A 12,500-nucleotide genomic window follows, 5' to 3' on the forward strand; every position below is an offset into this window, starting at 1 on the left:
GAAATGTTTTTGAGCTGATAGAAGGCAGATTTTGTGATGATTTGATGTGTGACTGATAGGAGGGGATGAAGAAAGTAACTTTAGTCAGGCTCAGCCACATGAGTGTGTGTGTGTGTGTGTGTGTGTGTGTGTGTGTGTGTGTGTGCATGTGCGTGTGTGTGTGTGTGTGTGTGTGTGTGTGTGTGTGTGTGTGTGTGTGTGTGTGTGTGTGTGTGCGTGTGCGTGTGCGTGTGCGTGCGCGTGCGCGTGTGCGTGTGCGTGTGCATGTGCGTGTGCGTGTGTGTGTGTGTGTGTGTGTGTGTGTGTGTTGGGACTTGTAGTCGGCCATGATGAGCTCAGGTGAAGATGGGTCCACGCAATTTACATCCAATTTCTATGCTGTTAATAATCAAACATAATTTGCTCCTTCATGTTATTTCCAGTCTCCTGGGTTCATGTGAAAATGCAGATGAAAACATGGACACCACACAGGCTGTTGACCAGGTCCAAGAGGACATCATCTCACCCCGTCACTTTTCAACATGCAGAGTAGATCAACAGACTCCTATAGATCCTACGTGTGAAATCAACACCACAGGAGTGTGACAATGACACAAACCGTTGGCCAGTAAGGGTGTTGTGATCTTTGACATCAGAGGCCGGGGTTCGATTCAAAGTCATTTCAACCATAAGTCACATTTAACTTTTTGTTATTTAAGCCGAAGCCAACCATTTCTCTAACCTTAACCAAGTTGTTTCATACCTAAATAAATCAAACTGTAACAGAGGATTTTGGCTACGGTCTTGTGATGTCAGAGAATGATGGAAAAGGCTCCCCTGTGAGTTCAGAAGTGAAGCCAAGGTGAGAAATAGTCAACATAGAGAAGACATGCTACATTGTGAATAATGAGAATGTGTTGAAATGATGGAGCTTCTAAACTGTGAACACTGTGTGGACTCTTAGCCTAAAACCTCTTGTGTCATAACTCTGTGTTTGTCTTTTCTTTTCATGTTTTATTGGTTTGAACTCTCTTCTTCTCTTAGTTGAACTATTTGACTCTTGTGAAGCCCTTTGTCTCTTTGCTCTGTGAAAACTGCTGTATGTATGAATAAACTTACTTAGTACAAGTGTAACAGTAAACACAGTAGACACTGTGTGTTCAGGTTCAGACTCTGAACCTCAGAGTTTCTGTTCCAGGTTTTTCTTCTGCTTCTCTCATGCTGCCTTTATGTAAACAGGACTTTACGACCTTCACCGCCACACAGAGTGACTAGGAGCAGTCAACCAAGTCCTGAATATGAGTCGATCATAGAAACAAGTTAATCAGATCTTATCCCTTCTTCTCTTCTAGTTTATTTCCCTGCAGGCAGCAGCTGGTGGTGTGTTCTAGCATGTTGATAAACACATTCATTTTAACATGTCAACCTGAACTCACCTCTCACTCTAACACCAGCTAAACTCACAGTGTAGGCCTACTATGTGTGATACATTTAGCAGGAGTAGAGTTTACGAGCAGCACCTGAAGGCAGCAGCGTCTTGGAAAGTCCTGACTCTACTTTCACTTCCATGTCCAGTCCAGTCAGCAGCCAATCAGAAACAAGCTGGTGGTTGTTTATCTGTTGCTAGAGGCAACATGTTGGATTCAACAGCAGCAGAGTGAGGAGCTCAGACGCCCCCTGGTGGTTTATTATGGTTTACATCAGTGATTCTCAACCTTTTTCATATCAAGGACCCCTAGTTTAGTACACATTAGAACAACCACAGAAACCCATTTGACAAGATTCTGTCTCTTGTACCAAAATCTGAGCATATTTGTATTGCTATATATGATTTTGTCCATAATTGTGAATGTTTCAAGGTATTAAATCATGGCTAAAAGAGAAACAACAATGTTCTCACACCTACTACCTCTGTAGACATACCTGTATTTTGTGTAGATGTATTTTTGTGTATGTATCAATCAATCAATTTTATATTTATATAGCACCAAATCACAACAAGAGTTACAGTGGACTCTTTGGTAACGCTTTATAATACAGCCCTCACACGCAAGATCTGTACTTACAGGGTAAGTATGGGGTACAAGAAGTGAATGTACCCTGTAAGTACAGGGTACCAAATCTGTAATTACAGCACCTGAATGCGTCGAAATGCATCAGGAACTTCACAGTAAGACATGCATTATGGAGTAGTAGAGAAAAGTGTTGTGCAGAGATCTCGTCTTGTGGATGCAGTGTATGGAGACCTGTGCGCGCGTTTTGGTCTGCGCAGCAGACATCTCCATCCCCGCCCTCCCCACCCGCTCTACTGAGGTGAAACGACAGAACCCCAGCACGTCACCCACCCTACCGGACGAACTCAACGCGTTCTACGCTAGGTTCGACCCCTCTGCCAGAGCGCCTCCCCTCCTCCCCCACCCCTCTCCCCCTCAGGGAGAGGGGTGTACGACCTCTACACGCACGACTGCGTGGCGACTCAAACTTCGAACACCATCGTGAAGTTTGCAGACGACACAGCGGTCGTGGGGCTGATCTCGGAGGGCGACGAGACGGCCTACAGAGAGGAGGTGGGGGCCCTGGAACAATGGTGCCAGGACAACCACCTCTCTCTGAACGTCTCCAAGACCAAGGAGATCATTGTAGACTACAGGAGGGGGGGGGCACACACCCCCCAATCACCATCAACGGCACAGTGGTGGAAAGGGTGGACAGCTTCAAGTACCTGGGAGTCAACATCCACCAGGACCTGACTTGGGCCGGCCACAACGCCACTGTTGTCAAAAAGGCCCAACAGCGAATACACGGACTCAGGCGCCTGTAGAAATTTGGGCTAAGGTCAGAAATCCTTACGGACTTCTACAGAGGCACCATTGAAAGCCTGCTGACTGGCTGCTTCACCACCTTCACCACTACGGGAACCAATACCGATATCAGTATCTTCCCTCTAGCTTTAAAAATGAGTCTGCTACAGCCTCTGAAACACAGTCATGTTGGATGCGGACGTGTCTTGCAAAAAGGGCATTAATCCTTCAGAGGGTAAAAGGGCAGGTGCTTGGGCACCACCTGGTGTCTATCTGTGCACATCCCTGCTGCCCTCCTTCTCTCTCTTCATCCCTCCCTCTCTTCATCCCCTGTTCTCATATTCCTCTTCGGTCACCATTACATTACCTTCCCTCCTTCTCTCTCTTCATCCCCTCTTCTCATATTCCTCTTCGGTCACCATGACATTACCTTCCCTCCTTCTCTCTCTTCATCCCTCCCTCCATCCTTCCTCCTCAGACTTCATTACTTTTTCTTCTTCCCTCCCTCCTTTCTAGGCCCAATACCATTTATTATTATTATTAACTATCAAAGTTTTTACTCCCCCTCATTCATTCAAATCTTTTTTTACAATATTTTATTAAGATTTTACACACAGAAAACATAAACATGCAAAGTCAATAAACGCCACATAAAATGCTCATACCCATAAAGAAAACAGAAGGTTTGACATAAACGGGTCGTTAAAAAACTTTTAAATCCTATAATAAGAATGTGAATGCGTTAGCAATGTGTTAGCAGAATTGTGTTGGGCCACAGCTATGCCATTTTACATGCGATCAGGCTGAATCTTTCAGAAAGTGTAAAGAGCAGACCTGCAGGTGCTTTGTTTAATGAGGTAATCAGGAGACACAACTGTTTTATTATAGTATTTTATTAGTTGCTGAATTGCTGAACATGATTGTAAATAATCATAGGCTATTGCAATTGGACATTGCTTGACCACATTAACCTGATTACATTTACACCTGGTACGGTATTAGTAACATGGAATTAATAATATTATAATTATTGTATGTATAACGGGAGTGTAGGAAATGAAATATGTCTCAAATTGTACATACTGTATTAGGTTACAAAAACAAAACTATTGCTGTACTTATTGTTATTTAATATTGCCACCTTTTTAGAGTAGCAGAGGCGGCTCTAAATTATAGCTATAGGAAAAATGTAGCCTATAATAGGCTACATTTTTCCTCCCAAAATATGTTTCCTCTTGCTATTGCATTGCATTATGATGGTCCATACCTGATGTTCTAGTCATGTGATCTTCAAGTTGTTCTCATCATCAGGCTCTATTGGAACTGTAGGTTTTTGTGCCTAATTGTATATTTTCTCAAGGGAGCTTTGTTTAAACACGTGTGTGTTTATATGAAGAAAGTGTGTTTGTATAAACACGTGTGTGTTTATATGAAGAAAGTGTGTTTGTATAAACATGTGTGTGTTTATATGAAGAAAGTGTGTTTGTATAAACATGTGTGTGCTTATATGAAGAAAGTGTGTTTGTATAAACACGTGTGTGCTTATATGAAGAAAGTGTGTTTTTATAAACATGTGTGTGCTTATATGAAGAAAGTGTGTTTGTATAAACATGTGTGTGTTTATATGAAGAAAGTGTGTTTGTATAAACACGTGTGTGTTTATATGAAGAAAGTGTGTTTTTATAAACATGTGTGTGCTTATATGAAGAAAGTGTGTTTGTATAAACATGTGTGTGTTTATATGAAGAAAGTGTGTTTGTATAAACATGTGTGTGTTTATATGAAGAAAGTGTGTTTGTATAAACATGTGTGTGTTTATATGAAGAAAGTGTGTTTGTATAAACATGTGTGTGTTTATATGAAGAAAGTGTGTTTTTATAAACATGTGTGTGTTTATATGAAGAAAGTGTGTTTGTATAAACATGTGTGTGTTTATATGAAGAAAGTGTGTTTGTATAAACATGTGTGTGTTTATATGAAGAAAGTGTGTTTGTATAAACATGTGTGTGTTTATATGAAGAAAGTGTGTTTGTATAAACATGTGTGTGTTTATATGAAGAAAGTGTGTTTGTATAAACATGTGTGTGCTTATATGAAGAAAGTGTGTTTTTATAAACATGTGTGTTTATATGAAGAAAGTGTGTTTGTATAAACATGTGTGTGTTTATATGAAGAAAGTGTGTTTGTATAAACATGTGTGTGTTTATATGAAGAAAGTGTGTTTTTATAAACATGTGTGTGTTTATATGAAGAAAGTGTGTTTGTATAAACATGTGTGTGTTTATATGAAGAAAGTGTGTTTGTATAAACATGTGTGTGTTTATATGAAGAAAGTGTGTTTTTATAAACATGTGTGTTTATATGAAGAAAGTGTGTTTGTATAAACATGTGTGTGCTTATAGGAAGAAAGTGTGTTTTTATAAACATGTGTGTTTATATGAAGAAAGTGTGTTTGTATAAACATGTGTGTGTTTATATGAAGAAAGTGTGTTTGTATAAACATGTGTGTGTTTATATGAAGAAAGTGTGTTTGTATAAACATGTGTGTGTTTATATGAAGAAAGTGTGTTTGTATAAACATGTGTGTGTTTATATGAAGAAAGTGTGTTTGTATAAACATGTGTGTGTTTATATGAAGAAAGTGTGTTTTTATAAACATGTGTGTGTTTATATGAAGAAAGTGTGTTTGTATAAACATGTGTGTGTTTATATGAAGAAAGTGTGTTTGTATAAACATGTGTGTGTTTATATGAAGAAAGTGTGTTTGTATAAACATGTGTGTGTTTATATGAAGAAAGTGTGTTTGTATAAACATGTGTGTGTTTATATGAAGACAGTGTGTTTGTATAAACATGTGTGTGCTTATATGAAGACAGTGTGTTTGTATAAACATGTGTGTGCTTATATGAAGATGTGCATATATTAATGTATTTTCTCACTCCTTGTACTTTACCATGCTTTTTTTTAATTTATTATTATTATCAGCCGTTTCCCCCTGACTGTGGTTTATCAGGACTTTTCAAAGTCTGAGGCTGTGGGCCTCCCCCCAGACAAAAATTGGGGACAAAGACCCCCCCCCCCCTCCCACCCCAGTTTACTTGTTGACTGTCTGTAGTTTTGCTAAATTCCTGGATGCCTATGGTATCATGATTATGTTATTTCGTCCCAGCAATTATGACTGAGACAAGATAGCTTCAGACTATTTAAATAAAGGTCGGTCTGAAGCCGTTTATTTGTTTATTTATTTTATAAACTACTGTATCTCTTAACCAAATCAGACACATTTAGGCTATTCTATGTGATCTCCCACTTTGAAAACCTCTTATATGTTTCATCACCTGACTTGTCAGGTGACCCCCCTGAGAAGGGTATTTGTAGGTCAGATCAGAAGTATCAGAATTCTTTATTTGCCAAGGTATGTTTTCACATACAAGGAAATTGTCTTGGTGTGATTGGTGCTCAAGTAACCTGATAAATTAAAACCAATATACGTACCAATATACCTATATGTATATATATATATATATATATATATATATATATATATATATATATATATATATATATATATATATATATATATATATAAATAAATAATTATACAGAATATAAAAAGATTCACAGATATTAACAGATAATGATATACACAGTATTAATAGATATAAACAGTCTTGACAAGTTGAGGTAAGGTGTGTCTCTGTCTAGTTGTTTTTTATCTGAGGAAGGGCTTGTTGCCTGAAACGTTACCTTTGTGGTAACACCACTGACCTATATTACCAATAAATGGTGGGACTAACTTCTAGTGTGCAGACTGTAATTTGTTATGTTCAGTTACGCTTCAGTTCTGCACCGTTTTTCACTGATTGGATGTGCGTGCTTTTTACTTTCATGCTGACTGGACTGGATATGGAAGTGAAAATAAAGAGCCCTGCACTTTTCAGAGACGCTGCTGCCTTCAGGTGCTGCATGTAAACTCTAAACCTGCTAAGTTAGTGTTGGTGAAAACACTCAGAAACCACCATGTTTCAGGATGAATCCTCATGAAGACCATTTAAAAGGTGTTTTCAAGGTTTTCATGTCAACAGAAGTGAATATAAAGTTATGGAATATTACAGTGATCATGAGTGCTATGGGTTTATAATCAGTGATGGACTGTAAATATGGACAGAGCTTCATAATCAATTACACCGATACTATGATAAATATAGAACTACTAAATATGTAATGATGACATGGGAGACTTTTCCAAAGGATCTTTCATGTGATGCTGACACAACACAAACAAACATAAGGAGAGTCTCAGCTAAAATAACAAAGTGATAGAGTGCTTCCCAAAGATTTATTGTAGGAAAAGACATCTCACTCCAGTAGATATATGAGAATCTAACACTCAGAAAACCTTAAAGCAGATAACATCTTGAAGCAGTTGATGTGATTTCACAGATGAAGTTAAAGGACAGAAGCCTTTCATCTGACTCAGTTTGAGGAAGTTAGTCGCTGGAAAAACATTATGTCACACAGGAAGGCGAAGCCTCAAGTCACAAATACATTCGACTTGAGTGACACTCAGATACATGTCATGTGACATACATGTGCTGTATGTCATGCTACATACAGTATGTGTGCTGTATGTCATGCTACATGTCTCAGTACATACACTATGTGCCGTACATCACATTGTCTCACACATTTTCACTGCCAACTCCGTCAGGACTTTTCCCCCAAATTTCTTCTACGTCTACTTTTTGAGAATTAGTCAAATAAGACCCTAAATTACATAGTTGGAAGGTTTTGGTGCATTTTGCTTGCCAGGGTCTTTATGTTCCTCCACCAATTTGAAAATGTTGCTGCATTTGGTTATTATTAGACAACTAAAACAAGTTGGTTAAGGCAGTGGTTCTCAAATTTGTTCACATGAGGGACCCCTAAACTGACAAAGATTAGACCACGGAGCCCCATTTGATAGGATTTTGTCCCACGTTCCCCCATATGATAAGATTGGCGCTTTTAGATGTTTTATTACAGAAAGTGTATAAAACCCATGACCAAAATAGTAATTGTGTTATTTATGAATGGAATTAGAGGGAAAATAAATGACCCCCCTTTTGGCTGGGGACACCGTGGAACCCCCTCAAGGACCCCTGGGGGTCCCCGGACCCCCATTTGAGAACCACTGGGTTAACGTTAGGGTTATGGTTTGGGTTAAGTATATGCCATACATCATGTATATTACATTAGTACAGTACATAGACAACAGTATATCACCAAACATGTATGTGCTGTAGATCATATGTGTCACAGCACATGTGCAGTGTATCACAGAAGGCTTGAAGCAGAAACAGCGGCTCCTCCTCTCCAGCAGGTGGCAGCACTGAAAACAAAAGAAAGCAGGTTGAGTTCCCCGCTGACTTTTTCTTCCAGGAGACAAACAACAGGACTCCTAGGCCCAATTCCAATCCGCCCCCTAAAGACTCAAGCCCTGAACCCTCAGTCCCTCTAATGGCCGCCATCTGAAAGTGGTTGAGTCATCAAGTGTGGAAGGGATCCACATTGGATAAATAGGAGGATTGGGACAGCAGAGCCCTTTGCACTGATGTTGACTCTGGCAGGTTTGGGGTTCGCTATATATTGTTTATTGTCAAGACGCTTTGAAGGATAGACTCCCGGATGAGTCTGTTCTCTGTGCTCTGGCTCTACAGAGTGGACAACAGATCATTTAAAAATAAATGTAGCCTACTGCAAAATCTGCAATCTGCAACATGTGTAATTATAATTAAAATAAGCATAATAATGACATGTCACCCAACATTATACACAATGTCAATACTGTACAATACAGATTCGGTAAAACTATTTCTCATTCATCAAAAAAGTTGTGGATTGCAATTGTAATAAATGATCGATGATTATTCTAGGATTGTGTCAAATAATTACTTGCATTCCTCTGATATAATATTTTTGTCTAATCTGAAATCCCTATTAATGTAATGTTTCATTGTCAATTAAGGCATTCCAGCGCACTCGCAAACACCGCGTTCGTTTCGCGCGTGTGTTTGGCAGATATTTGCAGCCTTCCCCGTTTTATACGTCACAACGCTATGCATTGTGGGCAATTCCCTTTCCGTAAGTGGCCATAGCTGCTCCCTTACGGTAAGGGGGCAGAAAGGGCTCACTCCGAGCCCTCATTCACTTTGCGATTTCACTGTGGGACATCCCTAAACCCTCACCCCCTTCACGTGAACGCGCCTCTAAGGGCTTGAGTCAGTAAGGGGACGGATTGGAATTGGGCCATACTATCAATGATTCCTACCTCAGTTAGTGGGAACCAGAACCCGACCTGATTTAAAACAAGAGAAGAAGAGACTGCTGTTATTTAGTCATTATTATGTTATTGTTCTGTCAAGTCTGAAGTGGTCTGAACTGGTCTCAAGTGATCTGAAGTGGTCTAGTGTAGTGGTTCTCAAAATGTTTTACATGAAGGACCCCTAAACTGAGAAAGATTAGACCACGGACCCCCATTTGATAGGATTTTGTCCCACAGTCCCCCATACTGTATGATAATAAGATTGATGCATTAGATGTTTTATTACAGAAAGTGTATAAAACCCATGACCAAAATAGTCATTGTGTTACTTATGAATGGAATTATAGCGCAAAAAAGAAATTACCCCCCTTTTGGCTGGGGAGCCCCCTCAAGGACCCCCATTTGAGAACCACTGGTCTAGTGGACTGACCTTGGGCCTTCCTCCTGTAGAAGATGAATCCAGCCAGAGGTAAGATGAGACCCAGAGCCAGTCCTGAGGCTCCGATGGCCATCTTGTTTCTCTTAGACTCAGGCATGGAGGGATCTGTGGAGACATTGAGATGGTTGATTTCAGACAGTCCAGTGTAACTCAATCTGACTGGCTTGTCCAAGGAGGAGTGTTTTAGCTGGTGACTGTGTGGACACGGCTCAGTAACATGATTCACTTTTATTACTGTGATGACTTCACACCTCAGCCCCACTTCGGAAATAGCTACAGTTATTTTTTATTTTGTAAAATGAAAGCACATATTCAGAGATTACATGTCCAAGGCTACTAATGATAAATGGACACACTAACAACATACTCCTAAATGTCTTTATAATAACATAATTTATAGCTCAAGTACTCACACATTCCACTAGAGGGACAAGAGGTGGACTGATAACTTTACCTGTACCAAAGTCCAATAGACCCTTTTCACGGGGGCCATTTTGTGTCGAAAAGGCAGGATAAACACAGGTGCAAGCAAAACACTAATGAGGGTTCACCTTCCAGGTGATGTTTGTTACATCAAAGGAAAGGCTTGTTTTAAAAGGAAACTTAGACTCCACATACACTCATACATACATACATACATAATATGTATATACACTAATACATAAAATACAATTTTAGTCGGCAGGCTAGCTTGAGTACTTGCGGACCTTGCTACATCTGGTTCTAAATTATCTTTTATCTTGTTATATTCTCTCTTTTTCTCATGTGATACATGTTTTTTGTGATACATGTTTTTTAGTATATTCTATTTGTGTATTCTTTCTTATGTGATACATGTTTTGTGTATTGTGTATTCTATTGCATTGTCTGTTATGTAATATATGTATATATTTTCTTGAACCTGCAGGAAGACTAGCGGTCGTGTAGACATCAGCTAATGTGGATCCATTTATGTAAACAAATAAACAAATACTGATCAGTAATATCTGATCACTGATATGACAGATTAGGATGAATAATAGGATTATTAATTATAAGTGTTATAGTGACACAGTAATGTCACACAGTACAATCCAATGGGAGGCTAAAGAAGGGTGATATGCCAGAATCTGACCTGCATGCACTACATGAGTCTCTGATTAAAGTGTCACAGTTTACAAATACAGAGGCATTTAACTTTCAAATTCTTTGTAGTGACGTTGATGCCCTAGACCCCCTAGTGGCGACAGGTGGTAGACCCTGTGTGGCTGGTGTTGATGAGGGAAACAACGCTGGTGTCAAAATGGTAGCCTCCTGTGACAACTCTATGTTGTCACAGTATGAAGAACCAAGATGACAAGACATGCAGACAGACAGAAAGGCAGACAGACAGACAGACAGACAGACAGGCAGACAGACAGACAGACAGACAGACAGACAGACAGAAAGGCAGACAGACAGACAGACAGACAGAAAGGCAGAGAGACAGACAGACAGACAGACAGACAGACAGACAGACAGACAGACAGACAGACAGACAGGCAGACAGACACAGACAGACAGACAGACAGACAGACAGACAGAAAGGCAGAGAGACAGACAGACAGACAGACAGACAGACAGACAGACAGACAGGCAGACAGACACAGACAGACAGACAGACAGACAGACAGACAGACAGACAGACAGACAGACAGACAGGCAGGCAGACAGACAGACAGGCAGGCAGATAGGATGCAGACAGACAGACAGACAGACAGACAGGCAGGCAGACAGACAGACAGACAGAGAGACAGACAGACAGACAGACAGACAGACAGACAGACAGACAGGTAGTTACCCCAGTCCTTGATCACAGGCTCGAACAGGCTGGGGTGCTCCACGATGCAGGAGATCTTCTCTCCAGACCTGTTCAACACACACACACACGCACACACACACACACACACACGCACACACACACACAGACACACACACACACACACACACACACACACACACACACACACACACACACACACACACACATGTCTGAGGTGGATAGAATAGGTGAAATCAATACGTGATAATCATTTAAAAAAAGCGTTCACTTGAATTCTGGTCAGTTTAGTTAACACACACATGTAAACTTGTACACTGTCCTATCTATCTATCTATCTATCTATCTATCTATCTATCTATCTATCTATCTATCTATCTATCTATCTATCTATCTATGATTTCAATGCAGAAACTCTCTTAGAACATTGCATTTCCACTGGTAATCAATGGAATTTTCCTGAATCACCTGGGTATGTACCTGGGTGGATCTGGACTCACCTGGGTGTGTAGCCTCATCTGGATTCTGGACTCACCTGGATGTATAGCCTACAGTTGGATCTGGACTCACCTGGGTGTATAGTCTAAAGGTGGAGCTGGACTCACCTGTGTGTGTACTCCAGGTGGATGGACTCACCTGGGTGTATAGCCTAAAGGTGGACCTGGACTCACCTGGCTGTATACACTGTAGCCTAAAGGTGGATCTGGACTCACCTGGGTATATAGCCTACAGGTGGATCTGGACTCACCTGGGTGTATAGCCTAAAGGTGGATCTGGACTCACCTGGGTGTATAGCCTAAAGGTGGATCTGGACTCACCTGGGTGTATAGCCTAAAGGTGGATCTGGACTCACCTGGGTATATAGCCTACAGGTAGATCTGGACTCACCTGGGTGTATAGCCTAAAGGTGGATCTGGACTCACCTGGGTGTATAGCCTAAAGGTGGATCTGGACTCACCTGGGTGTATAGCCTAAAGGTGGATCTGGACTCACCTGGGTGTATAGCCTACAGGTAGATCTGGACTCACCTGGGTGTATAGCCTAAAGGTGGATCTGGACTCACCTGGGTGTATAGCCTAAAGGTGGATCTGGACTCACCTGGGTGTATAGCCTAAAGGTGGATCTGGACTCACCTGGGTGTATAGCCTACAGGTAGATCTGGACTCACCTGGGTGTATA

The 12,500-nt window shown here is 40.6% G+C and overlaps 1 protein-coding gene across 1 annotated transcript in view; it reads right to left on the bottom strand.

The window, feature by feature from the left end:
- Positions 1–8,026: 8,026 nt before the first annotated feature.
- LOC310794581 (H-2 class II histocompatibility antigen, E-S beta chain-like) overlaps positions 8,027–12,500 on the bottom strand; it is an 8,615-nt gene continuing 4,141 nt past the window's right edge. Inside the window, exons 4-7 of the mRNA XM_083656559.1 lie at positions 11,343–11,410; positions 9,515–9,628; positions 9,091–9,117; positions 8,027–8,151 (exon numbers count right to left, since the gene is read on the bottom strand). Coding sequence (XP_083512685.1) covers positions 9,092–9,117; positions 9,515–9,628; positions 11,343–11,410 — 208 coding nt within the window. The 3' untranslated portion in view covers positions 8,027–8,151; position 9,091. The remainder of the gene's footprint in view (positions 8,152–9,090; positions 9,118–9,514; positions 9,629–11,342; positions 11,411–12,500) is intronic.

The sequence above is a fragment of the Poromitra crassiceps genome (genome assembly GCF_964638095.1).
Source record: "Poromitra crassiceps genome assembly, chromosome: 20".
NCBI classification, from domain to species: Eukaryota; Metazoa; Chordata; class Actinopteri; order Beryciformes; family Melamphaidae; genus Poromitra; species Poromitra crassiceps.